This window comes from Panthera onca, chromosome X (assembly GCF_046562875.1).
Source record: "Panthera onca isolate mPanOnc1 chromosome X, mPanOnc1 haplotype 2, whole genome shotgun sequence".
Taxonomy (NCBI): Eukaryota; Metazoa; Chordata; class Mammalia; order Carnivora; family Felidae; genus Panthera; species Panthera onca.
Window position 1 is genome coordinate 48,719,742 of NC_138357.1, and position 23,258 is coordinate 48,742,999.

Below are 23,258 nucleotides of genomic sequence, written 5' to 3' on the forward strand. Positions count from 1 at the left end.
TATAAAACCAGAAATTTCTGACCTTTGATGTGCATTAGGATCACCTGGGAGGCTTGTTAAATGCGGTCTTTAGCTCCCTCCCTTGAGAATCTCCAGTTTTCATACATTCCCAAGGTGATTGTGATGCAGGTAGGAGGTACAGGAACCACTGTGGAATCATCCCTATATTCTCCAAATATAGTTACAATACTCTTTTGACTTTTACTCCCTTCTCATTCTTATTCTTACATGGCATTCCTTGGGTATGTGATGTCATCTACTAGGAAGATGTGACCTATTTCCTTTCAGATTATTTTGTCTTTTGGAAAGATTTCCAATATATTAAGGTGTAAATACGGGTCAGAATTTGAATAATTTTATTCATGAAGAATTTTCTTTTTTATTTTCTTTTTTTTTATTTTTTAATATATGAAATTTACTGTCAAATTGGTTTCCATACAACACCCAGTGCTCATCCCAAAAGGTGCCCTCCTCAATACCCATCACCCACCCTGCCCTCCCTCCCACCCCCCATCAACCCTCAGTTTGTTCTCAGTTTTTAACAGTCTCTTATGCTTTGGCTCTCTCCCACTCTAACCTCTTTTTTTTTTTTTCTTCCTTCCCCTCCCCCATGGGTTTCTGTTACGTTTCTCAGGATCCACATAAAAGTGAAACCATATGGTATCTGTCTTTCTCTGGATGGCTTATGTCACTTAGCATCACACTCTCCAGTTCCATCCACGTTGCTACAAAAGGCCATATTTCATTTTTTCTCATTACCACGTAGTATTCCATTGTGTATATAAACCACAATTTCTTTATCCATTCATCAGTTGATGGACATTTAGGCTCTTTCCATAATTTGGCTATTGTTGAGAGTGCCGCTATAAACATTGGGGTACAAGTGCCCCTATGCATCAGTACTCCTGTATCCCTTGGGTAAATTCCTAACAGTGCTATTGCTGGGTCATAGGGTAGGTCTATTTTTAATTTTCTGAGGAACCTCCACACTGCTTTCCAGAGCGGCTGCACCAATTTGCATTCCCACCAAGAGTGCAAGAGGGTTCCTGTTTCTCCACATCCTCTCCAGCATCTATAGTCTCCTGATTTCTTCATTTTGGCCACTCTGACTGGCGTGAGGTGATATCTGAGTGTGGTTTTGATTTGTATTTCCCTGATGAGGAGCGACGTTGAACATCTTTTCATGTGCCTGTTGGCCATCCGGATGTCTTCTTTAGAGAAGTGTCTATTCATGTTTTCTGCCCATTTCTTCACTGGGTTATTTGTTTTTTGGGTGTGGAGTTTGATGAGGTCTTTATAGATTTTGGATACTAGCCCTTTGTCCGATATGTCATTTGCAAATATCTTTTCCCATTCTGTTGGTTGCCTTTTAGTTTTGTTGGTTGTTTCCTTTGCTGTGCAGAAGCTTTTTATCTTCATAAGGTCCCAGTAATTCACTTTTGCTTTTAATTCCCTTGCCTTTGGGGATGTGCCGAGTAAGAGATTGCTACGGCTGAGGTCAGAGAGGTCTTTTCCTGCTTTCTCCTCTAAGGTTTTGATGGTTTCCTGTCTCACATTCAGGTCCTTTATCCATTTTGAGTTTATTTTTGTGAATGGTGTGAGAAAGTGGTCTAGTTTCAGCCTTCTGCATGTTGCTGTCCAGTTCTCCCAGCACCATTTGTTAAAGAGACTGTCTTTTTTCCATTGGATGTTCTTTCCTGCTTTGTCAAAGATGAGTTGGCCATACGTTTGTGGGTCTAGTTCTGGGGTTTCTATTCTATTCCATTGGTCTATGTGTCTGTTTTTGTGCCAATACCATGCTGTCTTGATGACTACAGCTTTGTAGTAGAGGCTAAAGTCTGGGATTGTGATGCCTCCTGCTTTGGTCTTCTTCTTCAAAATTACTTTGGCTATTCGGGGCCTTTTGTGGTTCCATATGAATTTTAGGATTGCTTGTTCTAGTTTCGAGAAGAATGCTGGTGCAATTTTGATTGGGATTGCATTGAATGTGTAGATAGCTTTGGGTAGTATTGACATTTTGACAATATTTATTCTTCCAATCCATGAGCAGGGAATGTCTTTCCATTTCTTTATATCTTCTTCAATTACCTGCATAAGCTTTCTATAGTTTTCAGCATACAGATCTTTTACATCTTTGGTGAGATTTATTCCTAGGTATTTTATGCTTCTTGGTGCAATTGTGAATGGGATCAGTTTCTTTATTTGTCTTTCTGTTGCTTCATTGTTAGCGTATAAGAATGCAACTGATTTCTGTACATTGATTTTGTATCCTGCAACTTTGCTGAATTCATGTATCAGTGCTAGCAGACTTTTGGTGGAGTCTATCGGATTTTCCATGTATAATATCATGTCATCTGCAAAAAGCGAAAGCTTGACTTCATCTTTGCCAATTTGGATGCCTTTGATTTCCTTTTGTTGTCTGACTGCTGATGCTAGAACTTCCAACACTATGTTAAACAACAACAGTGAGAGTGGGCATCCCTGTCGTGTTCCTGATCTCAGGGAAAAAGCTCTCAGTTTTTCCCCGTTGAGGATGATGTTAGCTGTGGGCTTTTCATAAATGGCTTTTATGATCTTTAAGTATGTTCCTTCTATCCCGACTTTCTCAAGGGTTTTTATTAAGAAAGGGTGCTGGATTTTGTCAAAGGCCTTTTCTGCATCGATTGACAGGATCGTATGGTTCTTCTCTCTTTTTTTGGTAATGTGATGTATCACGTTGATCGATTTGCGAATGTTGAACCAGCCCTGCATCCCAGGAATGAATCCCACTTGATCATGGTGAATAATTCTTTTTATATGCTGTTGAATTCGATTTGCTAGTATCTTATTGAGAATTTTTGCATCCATATTCATCAGGGATATTGGCCTGTAGTTCTCTTTTTTTACTGGGTCTCTGTCTGGTTTAGGAATCAAAGTCATACTGGCTTCCTAGAATGAGTCTGGAAGTTTTCCTTCCCTTTCTATTTCTTGGAATAGCTTGAGAAGAATAGGTATTATCTCTGCTTTAAACGTCTGGTAGAACTCCCCTGGGAAGCCATCTGGTCCTGGACTCTTATTTGTTGGGAGATTTTTGATAACCGATTCAATTTCTTCGCTGGTTATGGGTCTGTTAAAGCTTTCTATTTCCTCCTGATTGAGTTTTGGAAGAGTGTGGGTGTTTAGGAATTTGTCCATTTCTTCCAGGTTGTCCAATTTGTTGGCATATAATTTTTCATAGTATTCCCTGATAATTGTTTGTATCTCTGAGGGATTGGTTGTCATAATTCCATTTTCATTCATGATTTTATCTATTTGGGTCATCTCCCTTTTCTTTTTGAGAAGCCTGGCTAGAGGTTTGTCAATTTTGTTTATTTTTTCAAAAAACCAACTCTTGGTTTCGTTGATCTGCTCTACAGTTTTTTTAGATTCTATATTGTTTATTTCTGCTCTGATCTTTATTATTTCTCTTCTTCTGCTGGGTTTAGGCTGCCTTTGCTGTTCTGCTTCTATTTCCTTTAGGTGTGCTGTTAGATTTTGTATTTGGGATTTTTCTTGCTTCTTGAGATAGGCCTAGATTGCAATGTATTTTCCTCTCAGGACTGCCTTCGCTGCGTCCCAAAGCATTTGGATTGTTGTATTTTCATTTTCATTTGTTTCCATATATTTTTTAATTTCTTCTCTAATTGCCTTGTTGACCCACTCATTCGTTAGTAGGGTGTTCTTTAACCTCCATGCTTTTGGAGGTTTTCCAGACTTTTTCCTGTGGTTGATTTCAAGCTTCATAGCATTGTGGTCTGAAAGTATGCATGGTATAATTTCAATTCTTGTAAACTTATGAAGGGCTGTTTTGTGACCCAGTATATGATCTATCTTGGAGAATGTTCCATGTGCACTCGAGAAGAAAGTATATTCTGTTGCTTTGGGATGCAGAGTTCTAAATATATCTGTCAAGTCCATCTGATCCAATGTGTCATTCAGGGCCCTTGTTTCTTTATTGACTGTGTGTCTAGATGATCTATCCATTTCTGTAAGTGGGGTGTTAAAGTCCCCTGCAATGACCACATTCTTATCAAGAAGGTTGCTTATGTTTATGAGTAATTGTTTTATATATCTGGGGGCTCCGGTATTCGGCGCATAGACATTTATAATTGTTAGCTCTTCCTGATGGATAGACCCTGTGATTATTATATAATGCCCTTCTTCATCTCTTGTTACAGCCTTTAATTTAAAGTCTAGTTTGTCTGATATAAGTATGGCTACTCCAGCTTTCTTTTGGCTTCCAGTAGCATGATAAATAGTCCTCCATCCCCTCACTCTCAATCTAAAGGTGTCCTCAGATCTAAAATGAGTCTCTTGTAGACAGCAAATAGATGGGTCTTGTTGTTTTATCCATTCTGATACCCTATGTCTTTTGGTTGACACATTTAGTCCATTTACATTCAGTGTTATTATTGAAAGATATGGGTTTAGAGTCATTGTGATGTCTGTAGGTTTCATGCTTGTAGTAATGTCTCTGGTACCTTGTCTCACAGGATCCCCCTTAGGATCTCTTGTAGGACTGGTTTAGTGGTGACGAATTCCTTCATTTTTTGTTTGTTTGGGAAGACCTTTATCTCTCCTATTCTAAATGACAGACTTGCTGGATAAAGGATTGTCAGTTGCATTTTTTTCTGTTTATCACATTGAAGATACCCTGCCATTCCTTTCTGGCCTGCCAAGTTTCAGTAGATAAATCCATCACTAGTCTTATTGGTCTCCCTTTATATGTTAGAGCATGTTTATCCCTAGCTGCTTTCAGAATTTTCTGTTTATCCTTGTATTTTGCCAGTTTGACTATGATATGTCATGCAGAAGATCGATTCAAGTTAAGCCTAAAGGGAGTTCTCTGTGCCTCTTGATTGCATCACTTAATTCTCTAATTCTCCCCTCATACTCCTGGATATTTTGTATCTCTCTTTTTCTCAGCTTCCTCTGTTTCCATAATTTTACCTTCTAATGCACCTATTGTCTCCTCTCCCTCTTCAATCTGTGCTGTCGTCGACTCCATTTATTTTGCACCTCATTTATAGCATTTTTTAGCTTCTCATGACTATTTTTTAGTCCTTTGATCTCTGTAGCATAGATTCTCTGCTGTCCTCTATGTTTTTATCAAGCCCAGCAATTAATTTGATGACTATTATTCTGAATTCCTGCTCCATTATATTGCTTATATCGTTTTTGATCAATTTGTTAGCTGTCGCCATTTCCTGGATTTTCTTTTGAGGAGAATTCTTCCATTTCATTATTTTGGGTATTCCCTGTGGTGGCTCCAAAGTGTAGGACATTTCTCCTGTGCTTTCCGGAGAAACTTGTGTTGGTGTACAGGGCCGCAGTCAGACCAGATGTCTGTTCCCACCCCATCGCTGCGGCCACAGTCAGACTGGTGTGTACCTTACCTTCCCCTCTCCCAGGGGCAGGACTCACTGTGGAGTGGTGTGTCCCCTGTCTGGGCTATTTGCACACTGCCAGGCTTGTGGTGCTTGTTCATTTTGATCTGGCTAAGGGGGTATTAACCGGGGTGGATCTGCAAGGTGCACAGAGGCGGGAGGGGCAGGCTTAGCTCGCATTGGCGTGGTGGTCCTCTGCAGGATGGGCCCTGCAGCACTGGGAGGGAGGCATGCCCATCGGAGGGATGCATCCACAGAAGCACAGCTTGGGAGTTTGCATGGTGCAAGCAAGTTTGGTGACAGGAACTGGTTCCCTTTGGAAATTTGGCTGGGGGATGGGAGAGGGAAATGGTGCTTGACAGTGCCTTTGTTCCCCTGCTGAGCTGATCTCTGTCTTTCAGGGCTCAACAACTCTCCCTTCAGGCATCCTCCTATCCTCCCTGCCCTCTGAGAGCAGAACTATTGACTCTTAACATTCCAGATATTAAGTCCAGCTGGCTGTCAGAACTCATGGAGTCTGGCCTGTCCGCTTTTGTAAGCCAGACTTTGGGGGCTCTGCCTTACCTGATGGGCTGCCCCTCCACTGCCCTAGCTCCCTCCCGCCAGTTCGTGTAGCACACACCGCCTCTCTGCCCTTCCTACCCTCTTCTGTGGGCCTCTTTTCTACACTTGGCTCTGGAGAGTCCATTGTGCTAGTCTTCTGGTGGTTTTCTGGGTTATTTAGGCAGATGTGGGTGGAATCTAAGTGATCAGCAGGATGAGGTAAGCCAGCAGGATGAGCCAGCAGGACGAGCATCCTCCTACTCTGCCATCTTCCCCAAGCTTTCTCCTAAATATATATTTCCTATATCACTCCTATAAAAAGACCACAGACATAATATTTAATTATAACTCAATGAAGACATCATATGTAGTAATGATCATATAAACAGTAACCATGTATTGAGCATTTGTGTGTACCTGGTACTTCATGTACAGTATCTCATTGAGTCTTGAAAATGGCCTTGTGATGAAGCTTTTAGCAAATGCCTTTTGCAGACAAAGAAATTGAGTCTCAAAGACATTAAATATCAGGCCCAGGGTCCCATAGATAAAGTGGCAGAGTACGGATTGTTCTAATGACAGTGCTCTTTCCTCTACAGTCTGGCAATCTAACATGCCACAGGAATAGCGTTTTAAAGAGTGTAAACAGTGTTTGTCAACTGAGGGTGATTTGGCAATGTATGGAGACCATTTTGGTTGTAAATCTTGGGAGAGGCACTACTAGCATCTAATGGGTAGAAGACAGGGATGCTGGTAAACATCCTACAATGCGCTGGACAGCCATAGACAGCAAAATATCAATAGTATCAAGGTTGCGAAACCTTGGTCTAAGGGGTGGTTAATTGCATTGTCCTTATATTCCTGTTCAACATATGTCTTAAGCATGTTTTGGCAACTGCTGAAATGCACTCAATTCAGGATTGAAGTTTCTGGCTTAAAGTAGCAATTTTTTGTTGTGAATTAAGGAAATTTTCATGTGCTCCAGATACCAGAGATGCAGGTCAAAAATTAATATTTGTTATAAGAATATATGATTCAGACAGGTCATTTCCTTTCTTATGAGATGCAGGAGTCCATGTGGCCAGGACCAATTTTTTTTTTTCCTAAAAGATAAAATTTGAATCTGTTTAGGCTGTGGGATTAGTATTTACAGGAAGCCCCAACATCTGTGCCATAAAGCTAGAAATGGCTACACGTTGTAAAGCCTGTGTTTCCAGTTGGTCTTCTTGACCGTAAAGGAAATATAAGATGATTGGTTTTTTAATAGAACTACATGCTGGTGGGTCCACAGGGCTGCATAGCTGCATGACATAATTTGGAGGAGCTAAGTGAGTTGGCCTATTTAATGATTTTAGTTTTAATACAGGTGATGCTCAGTGATCCTTTCTGAAAATAATTAGCAAAGAGGTCAATGCTTTACTCTCATGCTCTTCATTTTCTTATAATTATGGCTTTCCAGTTATTGGCCTTTTGATCTTTACCTTTTCATATTCAGGGCAGCAAGCATTCTATATCTAGGTTGGTCATATGTTAAAAATCTGCTGTGATTCCTTTTGACCAATGTAGAGAATGACAATGTATCTATTGTGTCCATTGCATAGCTCTTCATAATATATACTGAATGTTCTTATCAAAGCCTCAGAGAGTCAGGCTGGTGGATGTTCAAGGTGGAGCACAGCAAACAAGTTTGCACTATCATCTCCACAGAGGTACACCTCTGTGGTACACCACCTCCCTTTTCAGAGATACAATAGGTCTGTTGGGACTTGTCCTAATTCAAAAGCATGGCACTCTCCCTTGTCGAGATTACAACACATTTCCTTGAGTATGCCTTTGCTACTTCCTCATTGACTGGGGAATGGATTCACCATTTACTAGGTATTTCAGATGCATAATTTATGGCGCATGGTGTTGCACATCTGCAGATTCTGTCAGAACTTACAAAAGATTAGAAATTGCAGGTGGGGGCCTCTATGGATATACATTATGTATTATTCTCTATGTTGGATAGTATGGATAGTATATTTAGTGCATTGTATGGTGGATTGATTTAACAAATACAAGAAAAATTGGCCGATAAACTCTTCAGCTGAAAGTTTTCATATTCTTATCATAGCTACACCCACAATATTATTAGAGCTCACTCTCTGGTTCTCTTTCATCTTACTGTGCATGCACCAAGGCTCTTCTCTTCTCAGTCCCTGCTTCTCCTCTTTGTGTTTGAATTTGTCTCTCTGACTTTCTCTGTTAAAACTCACCTGAGTTCTCTGATCCGGATTTCTATTTTAATTACATTACCTCAATTTCTGCCACTTTCATTTTACAGTTGATTAGTAGACATCTTTGGAGAAGCAGCATACATAGTGGTTAAGGGTCCAGGCTCTGGAGCTAGACTGCCTGTCCTGGGTTTGGTCTTACTAAATTTTCATGAGTTGTATGCAAGTTACTTAACTTCCACGTGATTCTGATCTTTCATCTGTAAATGGGAATATTAATGGTACCTTTCTCTCATATAGTTGTAATGATTAAAAAAGTTAATTCACATCAAGCATTTAGAATAGTGCCTTATGTATAGTAATCACTCAGTAAACATTAGTTATTATTTTACTTTGATTCTATAAGAAGAGAGAAAATCTTTTGAAATGGTGATATTCTTTGGAAGTGGTGGTTTCAGATTTGTACCTTCTTCCACCTTGCCTGTAGTAGTAATACATTGAAGATAAGTGAATGAAAGTATTAGCTGCATCAGCCTCCAAAAGTGGGAACCTCTCTGCAGTGTTAAACAGAAATTATCTTTAAACAGAAAATTCCTCTTTCTACTCTTTTGAACAATCCAGTCACTGTTGGCCTCACCACAGAGCTGATATCATCTTGCCTCTGAAAGATTTTACAAAACAGATTCATCACAGTTATAAATTATCATTCTTTCTTCAACCCAGCAGCTCCACCTTCAAGGACTTAGAGGGCAACAGTCTGAAGGATAGTGGTCATGAAGAGAGCGACCAGACTGACAGTGAACATGATGTCCAGCGGAGCCTATACTGTGATACTGCTGTCAATGATGTGCTGAACACCAGTGTGACGTCCATGGGATCTCAGATGCCTGACCATGGTAAGGGTTGGTTGGATGTAATTTGCAGCCACAGATCCCAAAGAACCCAGAATGTTTGTAAGTACTTTGTTCTACTTTACTGTAATGAGTGTGTTGTCAAGGTGTATACTGTGCTCATGCCTGAGTATCATCTATATAGTTTTGAGGTGTCCTAACACCTAACCAGTCTACTTCACCCTCATAGCTGACTACATGTATATATTGTATACATTCTCTTCAATAATAAACGCACTGAGCACATAGAAAGTGAGCAGATGCCTTCTCACCAGGAAAAAATGCCCCTTTTTGCTTTAGTACATGAAATTTAATTGATCAGTTGAGTCGCACAGAACATAGCACTAACGAGACCAAAGCGGTGGGTTTTATTTCCATATCAGGCTGGTTAAATTTACCCAGAGAGAGACTCTGTTCTCTGACCACAGATTGCATACCCTTTACTGAGGATAGAAAGTACCAAACTTCCCATTTTGCCTGTGGGGCTGTATTGCCAAATCCCTCTAGCTACCACACAAATATATGTCATTGATCATAGGACAGACCAGGGTAAGAAAGTATGGCTGACTCAAAGTAGCATTCTGTGCATATGAGAAACACCTCAAAGCAAATGTCAGGAGTGGTATTCTCATGTATGAAGAAGAGTCTATTTTCGTGAATTCAGCCACACATGGTTTAGCAAGAGGAGCTATTTAAAACTGTGCTAGGCAGAAACCAGGGTATAAAAACATTAGCAGAGTTCAGCTAACACAGAATGTTCAGATGGGCTTGGGCACAAATGTTATTTTAAATGTTTTACTGATGCAAACATGCTAGGCAAACAGCCTGTCTTTTTCAATTAAGAACTATGAATTCATCTTGGTGTTTAGGCTCAGTGAAGCTTCAGAATGCTTGGCTGTGTCTTGGGAAACGCTAGACACAAGCTCAGTTGGAAGCCCCACTGCTAAAAGACTTAAAGATGAGGAAACAAAATATGGTGATTATGTGCTGGTCTTCAGCTATTTCATTTCACTGTAAACATCATTAAATGCTTTTGTTTTGGTCTTATAAATGAATCCAAAGGAAAAAAAATGCACAATTCACAAAATAAAATGTTTTTCATAGAAAAAAAAGTCACTGTAGAGTCTATTAAATTGTCTAATCCATCCCCTCCCCAGCAGACTCAAGTGTCAAAGTCTATAATATATAGAGCTCACTACTGATTGTGCATTGGTGTCTTCCCTAATTGGTGAGTGGTGACATCCACAGAAATAATATAGTTTCTGGGCAACCTTACTAATATTAAAGATGAAAAAATTAAACATTTATATAACTGAAACAGAGACTGTTTAATTCTCAGAGGATTAGTAGTGTGTTACAGCATACAGACTGGTATGTATCAGTTACTAGTCTTGTGGCTCAAAAAAGTGCTTTTTCATTTATGTCACAAAGGCTTTTAGTTGGATGCTTTTTAAAGATGAAGTGAATGCAGAACAGGAAATAGCCATAATTAATTTTCAGTTTATCCCTGGCCAGAACAACATCTGTTTTAATTTTTTGTCACATTTTTCTAGAAAAACAGTATCAGTGGACTATTTTAGTTTTTCTGAGGGAGTGTTTCTTACAAATGGGATGTATTGTATATATATGGTGTGCAAATTGTATAATAATCAGAGTATTCTAAAGCAAATGTGTGACATTATTCCAAGACTCTTCTACATATAAGATGATTACACACTCATGCGTGTGCACACAGACACTTTCTGCTATTCCATTTTGGCAATACCTTCAGACATTTTTTTCCCCTCAATATTCAATTTGCATGTATATATCTTAATTTTTTTCCATCATTCCAGCAGTAGCTAGAGTTTGTTTTTTTCAATTTGGTTGAGTCATTAAACTTTAGGTACAGAGGGAATTCCAGTCTTGCTTACATCTCAGGTTCTAACTTGTGATATCCCAGTACTTCTGAGCTTTCCATAATAATACTTAATTGTTATATCTCAAATCAACTCTAGGCTAGCCACATAAATTGTGTCACCTCAGTTATTGCTACCTCAAGCAACAGCAACAATTTCAACAATTAACATTTTATAGCATTTTATTATCTCAATCCTGGATTCACATGTTTCTCATTTTATCCTGAGGCACAGTAGTTGAAAGACAATCACTGGGGCGCCTGTGGGGCTCAGTCGGTTAAGCGTCCGACTTCGGCTCAGGTCGTGATCTCGCAGTCTGTGAGTTCGAGCCCCGCTTCAGGCTCTGTGCTGACAGCTCAGAGCCTGGAGCCTGTTTCAGATTCTGTGTCTCCCTCTCTCTGACCCTCCCCGTTCATGCTCTGTCTTTCTCTGTCTCAAAAATAAATAAAGGTTAAAAAAAAAAAAAAGAAAGACAATCACTGAGCAAATTTACCATGTATGCCTGATCTTGTGACTATTCTAACTAGAATAGTTCTAGGTATATTAATTCCAGGGCAATATGTTATTGTCACTTCTGAGGACTACTGATTTAGAAAGGTCATGAGGGAAAATGAAATTTTCTCTAAACTATGACCTGTACTGAAAGTCTCAAAGATTCCTTGAGGGAAAAAAAAAAAAAAATTCCCAGATCTCTTTGGTTCATTAATACTGTGATAAGCATCTCAAACTCATGTGCCCTGAAATCCAAAGCTGAACTATTCTTAAGGTTTGAGTAGATTTCTCTGGAGAATAAGGATTATAATAACCTTGTCCAACTAACTCTAATCCTGATAATATTTCTTCTGGTCCTGTTAGAACCACTCCAAAGTTGGGCCAAATATACCCAATAGAGTGTACCTTATACCTTTGTCTTGGCTTACCTTGGATTTCATGATTGTAGTTTTCTGTGTTTTCTAATTTTGATATTAGTACAGCATCTTTCTTTAATTTTTTTTATTATCTAAAATTAGTTAAGATACAATGCAATATTGGTTTCAGGAGTAGAATTTAGTGAGCATCTTTCTTTGTGTATATATGGACACATGATTTATGGGGACTTTCAGGATTTGTAAAATAAAGATAAATTTTCAAGTTTATTTATTTATTTTGAGAGAGAGAGGCAGCATGAGTGGGGAAGAAGCCCAGAGAGAGGCAGAGAATCCCAAGTGATTCAAGAGAGCCCCAAGCGGGGCTTGAACCCACAAACTGTGAGATCATGACCTGAGCTGAAATCAAGACTCGAATGCTTAACCTACTGAGCCACCCAGGTGCCCCTAAAATAAAGATAATTTTATGCATCTGTTAACTTTTTCCTTGAGAAGGAATGGGTTGTTCAGTGAGCTATTATTGTGTTGCCAGAATTTGAGGAAAAGGTAAAAATTGTATTTGTTCCCCATATTTCCAGACATCTGGGCCATGTGCTTCCTCACACTGCCAAAAGCCTCTTTGGGTTTTGTTCTTTTAACTGCTGTAGCAAAAGAATGCTCAGTGTGAATGTCAAAGGTGCTTCATGATTTTAAGAAGAAAGGCCCAAATCCCTTAATTTTCAGCAACCCATCTTTGAGGCCATTCCTAGGGATGGGAACCCAGAATCACTATATTCAACCAAGGAAAGAACTTATGGAAGACTTTTGCACCCAAAGGGCAAAGCCCAGAGTTTAGCCACTTGCGTTTGGATTATATTTTGATTGCTCCAACCTGATACATCCATGAGCTGGGTCAGGGTGGGGATAAGAAGAAATGATAGGAATTACTACTTTCTGGATTATTATCAAGCCTGGTATCACTCTCAACATGCCTAAGACCAGGTCAGTTTGTTGATGAACTGGCTGAGCTGAATTTCCTTGTTGCCAGGTGACTGAATTACAAATTCATTTATCATCTGAGTGCCCTTGAATTAATATGTCTCAGCTTGTCCCCAGTAATGCAGCTCTCAGTGTCATGGATTACCAGAAAAGAAGGTGATGGAGACTTCTTTATCCTGTACTTTCTACTCACATATAGCACTTTTTGGAATGCTATCTCTCTATAGCTCTCTAAGTGCCTTGAGAACAATTAAGTGTTGTCACTCAGAGATTTTACTACCTGATTTAGTTCTTGAGGTGATTTGGTGCTGAGCTTGGGAGGTCACACACAAATATTTTAACCAATGCCTTTTCTTTCTGAATTTGAGTTATTTGGTAAAATTAACTTCTGGCAGGGCCAAGAATTTTGCCTTATGGAAAATTGCTGCAGAGAGTCTCTAAGAAGAGTAATTGACCAGAAGAGAGGTCAGAGGTGCTAAAGCTTCATGGGTTTATTGCACAATTAGGGCTATCACTGGGTTTGAATCTCTTCATCTCAAAGTTATTTCTGGATTGAGTAGTGCTGGGGTTACTAGGATTCTGTCTCTTCCGTGCTTCTTTGCATGGCCATTTGTGATGACTTGGATATACCATTATGCTTACTTAAATATGTAGTCCTGATATGAAATTGAGGTTTATGGGAATCATGTCCTAGAACTATACATACTAGTCCCAAGCTCAACTAATTTGTTTCAAATCATACTCAATCTCTCTTACTTTATGATTTTAATTACTGATTATAAATTCACCAACTGAAAAGGTGACTCTAATTGCTCTAATGTGCACTTAACTTAGAGTTCACTACGACACTGAATTTCCCTCCCCTGCTAATTGATACCGAATGGAAGCAATGTACAGCAACTCGCAATAACATCTATCTGCTTTTATATCCAAATGCATCCAAATGCAATATAATGACTGCATTATTTCTGAAAGTTTAAATCCTTCTGAATTTTACTAAACTTGTTTATTTGGTAGCTCATCACCCGAGTATCATTTAATATATTTGTTGTGTAAAACATGGATTTGAAGAACTTGATCTGTGGCCAATGCAACTGCTATTATAAATTAGCCATGAAAATATTCTGTAGGCTTCATACTATGCATATTCTAGTTTCAATCACAGGTGTATTAAGATGTTTATACTTCCAACATTCTACCAGCAATTTGTAATTTTATTTCCTTTAGTTCTTCTAATGAAATTATGATTTAGTGAGTGAATATCCCTTCCTTATCCTCTTACCTATCCCCCTGACTCATCTCTCACCTCACTAGATTTCCAAACACTCATTTCAATTAATCTCTTGGTAAAATAGGGAGTTATCAATGGAGAATATTTTGTGACATTGCAAAGTAGTGTGCTTCTGGGCTCCAGAAATGTTAGCATGGACCAGATGTTCATAGAGTAATTGAAAATTACATTTTATCAGAATAGCATTTACTGTTAAAAAGTTTTATCTTTACTTCAACAAAGAGGTTGAACAGATCCCCCTGGACCTGAATTAGCATCTTTGAGACTAGATATACTGTTTTGCAATTCATGTGATTATTTCTTCCCTAGTTTTCCTCATATAGAATCTTTTAAAAATGTCTTCAGCCTCATGCATATATATACCAGGTGAAATGTTTAATAACTTGAAAAATGGAATGTATATATATACATATATAGTGAATGTATATATACATACATATATACATATATAGTGAATATATATATATATATATATATATATATATACACACACACACACATATATAGTGAATCTGTATATGTGACTTTCAGCTGTTTTCATCTTGTCCCAGGTATACAGTAGTCTAATTCCAGGTAGGAACAATGCATGCATAGCTATTTATCATTTATCCATGCATTCAACAGTATTTTTCAATGCCCACTGTGTGCCTGGCTCTGGGAATTGAATGTGTCAATTACTGCTGTTATTAACTGTGAAAGTTCTCATCTTTTTAGCTTTGCTGATCTGGGGTTTACTGAAGTGAACAATGTCAGCTCAATGATGAGTAAGTTCCTGATTTTAGAAATCATCATATGAATAGAGCCAGGTACCGTTAAAAACCTTATTACTATTGTGTCAACAAAGAAGAAGAACCAATAAAAGGAGATTATTGCAACCGAGGTCTTATTTTTAATAAGAATATCATGAAAGACTCTTATTTGGTATCCTAACTTGAACAATGTCACAACGGTAAACATTTTCTTTTTAAATATATCTGCTCTGAGGCTGAACTTCTTGCTCACTTGTAGCTAATGTCATTATAAGATGGTAGGTCTAATGTCTGACATGCCCAGTTACCTTGCTGGTTTAAATTTTATTTAATGTTTATTTACTTTTGAGAGACAGAATGCTAGTGGGAGAGAGGCAGAGAGAGAGGGAGACACAGAATCAGAAGCAGGCTCCAGGCTCTGAACCGTCAGCACAGAGCCCAATGCAGGGCTTGAACTCACAAACTGTGAGATCATGACTTGAGCCCAAGTTGGACGCTCAACCGACTGAGCCACCCAGGCCCCCAACCTTGTTGGTTTAGAGGCACTCAGTGGTATTCAATGCTCAGTCTCCCTTTTCCTCTGATGTCCAGCAATTTTTATACATTCTCAGTCTCAGCACTGCCTGGGCAGGTGGGAATCGAAGGACAGGTGATTGCTTTTGTTATTTCAACTACATTGCTGCACCAGATAATTGGACTCCTTTCAAAGCATTATTTACATTTTATTGGCAAGACAGTCACTGGAATAAAAAGTTGTCCCTAACTAATGGAAACATTCATGCTGTTAGCCGTTGTTTGTTAGCATTATTTTGGCATGGGACTTTTGGTCAGAGATTTCTTTTAGGCCAGTTCTGTTCATCTGCTTTGAGATAGAAACACTATGCCCCCTCTTTTTAAATAATTTTTTTTTCCTGATCCTCTTGGAACTTTTAGTTGTCTCATATTCAATGTCTACTTTAAAATTTATTATTATTAATAATTACCTGTGGAGAGAGATTCATTATTCATCAAGAGAATAAATGCCAGGGGCTTTCTTGACTGGTTAACGCTAAGAATTTCTATATTTCTAAGCACTTGGAAAGCATTGAAGGATGGAAATTATATAAAGGAAGCACACTGAACAATTAAGAATTTCATTCTCTAGGAGTTCATGGCCCAAAAGCACAAATAGTCCAGTATGGAATAGACCAAGTAGGATCAGTGAATAAATTAAGAATACTTGAGCTACAAAGCAAAATACATTTCAAAGGACACTTTGGTGTAATGGGATCCCTTTGGAGGAATACTGGAAGCCAGGCCCTGGTATAGTATGCTAGATAAAAATATGCTCTGTTTGGGTGATTTGCCAGGTGAATGTTTTCTAATTGCTTTGTTTTTTTTTTCAAGTTTTTATTTAAATTTTAGTTAGTTAACATATATGATAAAATTGGTTTCCAGTGTAGAATTTAGTGATTCATCACTTACATATAACACCCAGTGCTCATCACAATAAGTGCCCTCCTTAATACCCATCATCTATTTGGCCCACCTCCACCCACATTCCTCCATCAACCCTCAGTTTGTTCTCTATAGTTAAGAGTCTCTTATGGTTTGCTTCTCCCTCTCTCTCTCTTTTTTCCCTTCCCATACATTCATCTGTTTTGTTTCTTAAATGCCACATATGAGTGAAATCATATGGTATTTGTCTTTCTTTTCCTGACTTATTTTGCTTAGCATAATACACTCTAGCTCCATCCACATCGTTGCAAATGGCACAATTTCATTCTTTTTGATGGCTGAGTAATATTCCTGTGTATGTGTGTGTGTGTGTGTGTGTGTGTGTGTGTGTGTGTATACAGCACATATTCTGGTTTTAAATGTTTCCTTATTTTTGAGAGAGGGGGAGAGAGAGAGAGAGAGAGAGAGAGAGAGAGAGAGAGAGAGAGATAGCAAGCAGGGAAGGGACAAAGAGGGAGGGAGACATAGGATCCGAAGCAGGCTCTGCACTGACAGCAGAGAGCCTTATGTGGGGCTGCAACTCACTAACTGTGAGACCATGACCTGAGCCAAAGTTGGATGCTTAACTGACTGAGCCACTCAGGTGCCCAAATACCATACATTCTTTATCTATTCATCAGTCGATGGACATTTGGGCTCTTTATATAGTTTGGCTATTGTTGATAATGCTGCTATAAACATTGGGTTGTATGTGCTCCTTCAAATCTGTATTTTTATATCTTTTGGGTAAATACCTAGTAGCGCAATTGCTGGGTCATAGGGTAGTTCTATTTTTAGCTTTTTGAGGAACCTCCATACTGTTTTCCAGAGTGGCTGCACCAGTTTGCATTCCCACCAACAGTGTAAGAGGGTTCCCCTTTCTTCATATCCTCAGGAACATCTGTTGTTTCCCGAGTTGTTAATTTTAGCCATCCTGACAGGTGTGAGGTGATGTCTCATTGCAGTTTTGATTTATATTTCCCTGATGGTGAGTGATGTTGAACGTCTTTTCATGTGTCTGTTGGCCATCTGAATGTCTTCTTTGGGAAAATGTCTATTCATGTCTTCTACCCATTTCTTAACTGGGTTGTTTGTTTTTTGGGTGTTGAGTTTATTAAGTTCTTTATGTAGTTTGGATACTAACCCTTAATCAGATATTTAATTTGCAAATATCTTCTCCAATTGCTTTATGATAAAACAATAGTTACATAGGCCATGATAAGTAGGCATACTGCTAATAGGGTAAGAGATGAGAAACAAATCAAGTTGTTTTATCAGACTAGATCATATGGGTTTCTTCGCATACTCAAAAAAGTCCATTGAACTGTCAAAACCATTATTTTCTTTGGGTCTTCTTATCTATTTAACATCATTTCTGTCCTGTCATAAGATGGCTAAGAATCATAAACTCCATCAGGATGGGAAAACATAAATCTAAACTTGTCATTTAAATATTTATGAAGATTTTTTTTCTGTTCATTTTTCCTTAACCCCTTTATTATGAAATAAATATTGAGAATCAAGTCCAGTCATAATTTAAAAAGCAATTTCAAGAATACCAAAATCATGTGTTATTTCTTTACTTTTTGGGAAAAATACTTGTGAGATGTGTTTCCTCTCTTATCATAGATGCTTTTGATCATCCAGAGTTTTATGTCTTAGTCTCAGGTATTTTTGGTCTCAGTCTTTACTAGATGGGTGATTGCCTGTTTACTTTGGGCCAAGAAAAGGTCATTTGACATATCTACTTGCAGTTGTTTTTTTTTTTTTTTTTTTGACAAGCAAGTCTTTTCAGTTTCTTTTCCTACATGGCTTATCCCCAATAAATTTCCAAGTGTGGAAAAATCACCAAGCTCTAGACTGGAAAATGTTTGAGCTGGCCCTTAGGGCCATCAGAAAAGTTGTTTTTTAGATATTTACACACAGCTCAGGGAGGGTATACAGAGAAGATATTTTTGCAACTGGGCAGAATGGAGTCCCATTAACCAATTTTTTCTGCCATGTAGAGAGAATACAAAGCAGTTCCCCATAACTTGGGCGAAAGAGATTATCAGTGAGATACCAGTATCTAGAATTGTTTTGGAGCAAATCCTTTGGGGCTGGAAATTTGTGTGCAGATGACAAAGTCAGAAGGACATTGTGGGATTTTAGGTTTTATGGTGAACCCTGAACATCACTCAAAAATGTGCAGATCTAAGATCTACTCCGTAGATGGAGGAATTTGTGAGATGGTATGTGGTAATTTTTTTTTATTATGAAATTTATTGTCAAATTGGTTTCCATACAACACCCAGTGCTCATCCCAACAGGTGCCCTCCTCAATACCCATCACCCACCCTCCCCTCCCTCCCCCCCCCCCCCCCCCCCCCCCCCCCCCCCCCGCATCAACCCTCAGTTTGTTCTCAGTTTTTAGGAGTCTCTTATGGAATCTGCCCTTCTTGTGGCAGAGGTAATTTGAAAGACACTAAATCCAGAAGTGGTCAAAGGAGTTTATTTGAAAACAAACTTTTTGTGGCTGAACTCATTCAAAGTTTTGTCTTTTTGAGGTGGCCTCATGAGAGGCATTTTGTTTTTTGAGGGTTCCTGGTAATCAGAAATAATAGTTCTTCTCCATTATTCTTTATAATAGTATAAACAACAAAGTTGCAAGCTGTTAAATCTGAATAGACGATGCCATTTTATCATAAGTTAGTTCTTTTAAACTTTAGTAACATCCATTTCAATGGTAAATGAGACACTTTAGGTTCTTGTCTTTGTCTAACGGAAATGTTTTCAATTTGGTGGAAATTAGAACCTTAAAAACTTATTCATCTTCTCCTATCCCAGTTAGCTAAGCCTTAGGTTCTTTCTAATTTGTGGTCTAGTACCTAGACTCTAAGTCATGCAGGATTGCCACTGTACCTTGCTTTAAATAAAAGCATAACTTATTACATTGCCATTTTAAATAGATATCTGTAAACAAACACTGCGGTTATCACCTGGAAAAACTTGGTAGCCTTAAATGATTTCAGCTAGGCAGTTTTGCAGCCATGAGTTTGCACACTTAGAGACAGTGCCAGAGGTATGTTTTCCAATTTGTATGAAGCCACTTTCTTTACCTTTAACCTTATATAGTCTCTCCTTTCTATTTTTAGCTTGGATAATAATAGATGTTTGACCACTTGCTTTCTTCCCTCCTTTTTTACCCTGTGTGGAGTTCACAACCTATGTGAACAATAGAATCTTCCTCATTTTAATACATGGACAAGAGGAATGGTTTAGGTTCCAAGATATTTAGACTAGTCAAACTGTTCCAAGGCATCACCACCTGCTGTTTTTAGTCATTAATGAGGCTGTCAGTTGCTCTAATCTGGGAGGTGAATCAAAATAATGGTTTTTGATTTTAATTTAATTTAAAAATTAGTTCATTGAAAAAAAAATGCCTCCAGCATTTAAGAGTCAGGTTTCCCACTGTTGATAAACCAAAGCCAGTCAGATGCAGAAGTTGAACCACTATTCATATGCAAACATGTACTAGTTTAAACTTGGAGAGCTGTTAACTTATGACCTCCCAGACGCTAAGTCGCGCTTGCTGTTGGATCACAGTCCGTCCGGCCCCTCCGCTTTTGCCAGCCAGACTCGGGGGCTCTGCTTGGCCGGCGAGCCGCCCCTCCGCCCCGGCTCCCTCCCGCCAGTCCGTGGAGCGCGCACCGCCTCGCCGCCCTTCCTACCCTCTTCCGTGGGCCTCTCGTCTGCGCTTGGCTCCGGAGACTCCGTTCTGCTAATCCTCTGGCAGTTTTCTGGGTTATTTAGGCAGGTGTAGGTGGAATCTAAGTGATCAGCAAGACGCGCGGTGAGCCCAGCGTCCTCCTACGCCGCCATCTTCACAAGTTCCAGTTTAGTCAATTTTTGCTTATCTCAGTCACTGTGAGCACCTCTTATTTCTTAGTCTCAATTTTCCAGGCAGCCTTCTGCTTCATTTCCTACTCCCCTTGCATCACCACAAATGATTTATATTTATACACATCTTGAAATCTCTTCTTTATGGGTTGAATTTAATTGAATCCTAGTACAAAAATGAAAACTCCAGGAACTATTGTGATTGCCCAAATTGCAACTTAGATTGTATGACTGTACATGCAACACTATCATCTATGATAAATATTCAATTCTAAAACACTTCTACTTCAATATGTTTTAACTTTGTCTCTTTGACAAGCTCAGTACTGAAGATTCCATTGAAGATAATTCAATTGCTTTGAATTCTGAAAGGGGTAACTTTTTAATCTATTTTCATGTTGCACTGGGAGTAAGTGAATTTTAGGTGCATAGACTGTGAATGAGGAGAGAGGCTTATGTGCCATTTGGTATCACAGAGGCCAAGTGCTGAGTGGCACTTGCTAATTGATGCTGATCTGTCAAATAGTCTAGGACAAGATTGGGGTCCATCAGTTTTTTCAGCCATCCTCTCCATCCCAAGCTAAAACTCAACTTTGCAGATTCGTGCTGTTTAGTTACCCATACTGAAAATGCCAAGCTATGCTAATCAGGACTGTCTTTCTTCTTTGCCTATCTGCTGTCTTTTGGCAACATCCTTTTGTCAGTCTCAGGAACTTTGTTCCTATACCCTGTCCCCCACTCTGCCCTTTCTAGGTATCTCTACCTCTAGATATTGGTAGACTTACCCCATAAAAACTCTCCTATCCTGGGTCTCTTTCCCCATGGATTTTCTTTTTTTTTTTTTTTTTTTTTTTTTTTTTAATTTTTTTTTTTTTAACATTTATTTATTTTTGAGACAGAGAGAGACAGAGCATGAACGGGGGAGGGTCAGAGAGAGGGAGACACAGAATCGGAAACAGGCTCCAGGCTCTGAGCTGTCAGCACAGAGTCCGACGCGGGGCTCGAACTCACGGACCGCGAGATCATGACCTGAGCTGAAGTCGGCCGCTTAACCAACTGAGCCACCCAGGCGCCCCCCCATGGATTTTCTATATGACCAAAGAAAACCCAATGATCTCAATTTGGTAATGGATTATCTTAACAAGGACTTTTAATGCTTGTACCCACTGAATGAAAAATGTGGAAATTTCTCTCTCTGTTACAAGGGCTGGTTTTTGGATAGCTCTTCTTTGGCATCCATAAAATAATACTACATAGATGTTTTGAATACAAGTCACACCGTTCTGGTATCTTACCCTCTCTTCCTGTTGTCTGTCAGACCAATGGTGCTATAGGAAGGGCTGCTAACAAGTAGGAATCTAGAGAACAGGAGAATAAAAAGAAAGCATTAGGGAGGAACCAAAATGGGAGAAAATTCTGAAAGAAAGAGAAGGGAGTGAGAAAGAGACAAGTAATTGTTTGTAGTGTAATTTGTGATTTACTTCTTATTACATTCCAGTGGCTACAGGATAGCTTAGTGTCTTTGGTACATGAATCTCTAGGAAGGTCTCAGCCTTCACTGATGTGCCCTTGAATATTTTATAGATGGAGTTCCAACTTTTCTTGCCAAAACTTTGGGTCCTTTAGGAAGTGAGTGTAAATTCCTCTCAGAATTGCAACCTGGGATGGCTCTGGGAAGTTGTCATTTTGCAAAGTCCTAAGCCCTTATTGAATTTTTGCTGGATGTTCTAAACACCCAAAAGGAGCCCAGTCCTTAAGATGTCATCATATCAAAACCAAAACAGAATGTTTAAAACCTTCATAGTGTTTCCAGCTCTCCTTCCTTCCTTCCTTCCTTCCTTCCTTCCTTCCTCCCCCCTCCCTCTCTCCTTCCTGCCTTTCTTCTCCTTTTCACTGAGCCCATTGGTATTCTGTTAAGTTACAGATACAGGATGGATATTCTTTCTCCTGAACTCTGAAGGCCTTAAAATGCTTTTAAGAACTCTTTCCAGGATAATTATTTCCTTTGGTAATTCCATGGCATATATAGAGCATTAATTTTTGCCATACGTATTTTAATTAGTTTTTCCAGAGGAGTCAGTATCTGCAGTTGGTCTAAAAGGCTCACTATAGGTCCCATTTTTGGTTTATATCTTATAGGAATTAACAACAGTTGTGTTTGATGCCAAGAAACAATGCTTGATATTTGAACAGGACATTCATTTCATAAAATTGATGCTTCTGCTTATTGTGTTGTTAACTTAGCAGAGTATAGACCCCATTAACTATTGTTAGAATTGAAAACTCCAAGGTACATGACAAATGTATCTTCAACTGGACATCAAAGCATGATACATCCCTTTAAGACCTGCTTATAGTATATAGGAAACCATTCAGAGACTAAATGACACTTGACCTTAATGTTTCTCAAGTGATAAATTTACTTTATTGTTTCTGATACAGCAACATAGTTTTCTTTGTAGGTTTTCATAGTGTTTCTACTAAATAGAATAGTAATTTCCACTTTTAGGAGCTGTATCAGTAGCACAGTGTCTGGTGTGTTGATCAATATTCTTTGTTTTATTGCTATCACTCTTGTGCCTTTTTCATCCATTTAAATTAAACTGTTACTGAGTACCTGCTCTATGCTGGATCCTTTGCTACCTTCTCTGGGTATGGGATGGAACAAAATAGATATAATCTTTGCTCATTTAGAGTTTACAAGCTAACATTTGAATATAGATATTAAACAGCTGTAATGAGTGCTATAAAAGAAGGTGGTATGCAATGTACCTTAGTCTAATGGATCAGGCAAGGATTCCTTGAGAAAGTTAAATTTAAATTAAATTTAAAATATATTACATGGGTAATGTATCAGTTATAAATAGTGCTCAACTGCTGGTAATAAAGACCCCCCTCTCTCTCTAAAGAAAATAACTCAGTGGCTTAGCCAAGAGGGAGGCTTATTTTTTCTCTTATATGAAAGAAGTTCATGTATGAACTAGTGAGATGGATCTACAATATCTTCAATATCTCAGAGTTGTTGTATCTTTCTATTCTGCTATCCATAGGCACGTGACGTCCATCC

The 23,258-nt window shown here is 38.8% G+C and overlaps 1 protein-coding gene across 2 annotated transcripts in view; it reads left to right on the plus strand.

Moving 5' to 3' along the window:
- The window catches only part of PCDH19 (protocadherin 19), a 109,120-nt gene that overhangs the window by 77,070 nt on the left and 8,792 nt on the right, over positions 1–23,258 (plus strand). The window contains exon 4 of one of the 2 annotated variants that reach the window (XM_081793998.1): positions 8,888–9,060. In XM_081793998.1, the coding sequence (XP_081650124.1) occupies positions 8,888–9,060 (173 nt within the window). The remainder of the gene's footprint in view (positions 1–8,887; positions 9,061–23,258) is intronic. The other variant, XM_081793999.1, reaches the window with a different exon arrangement.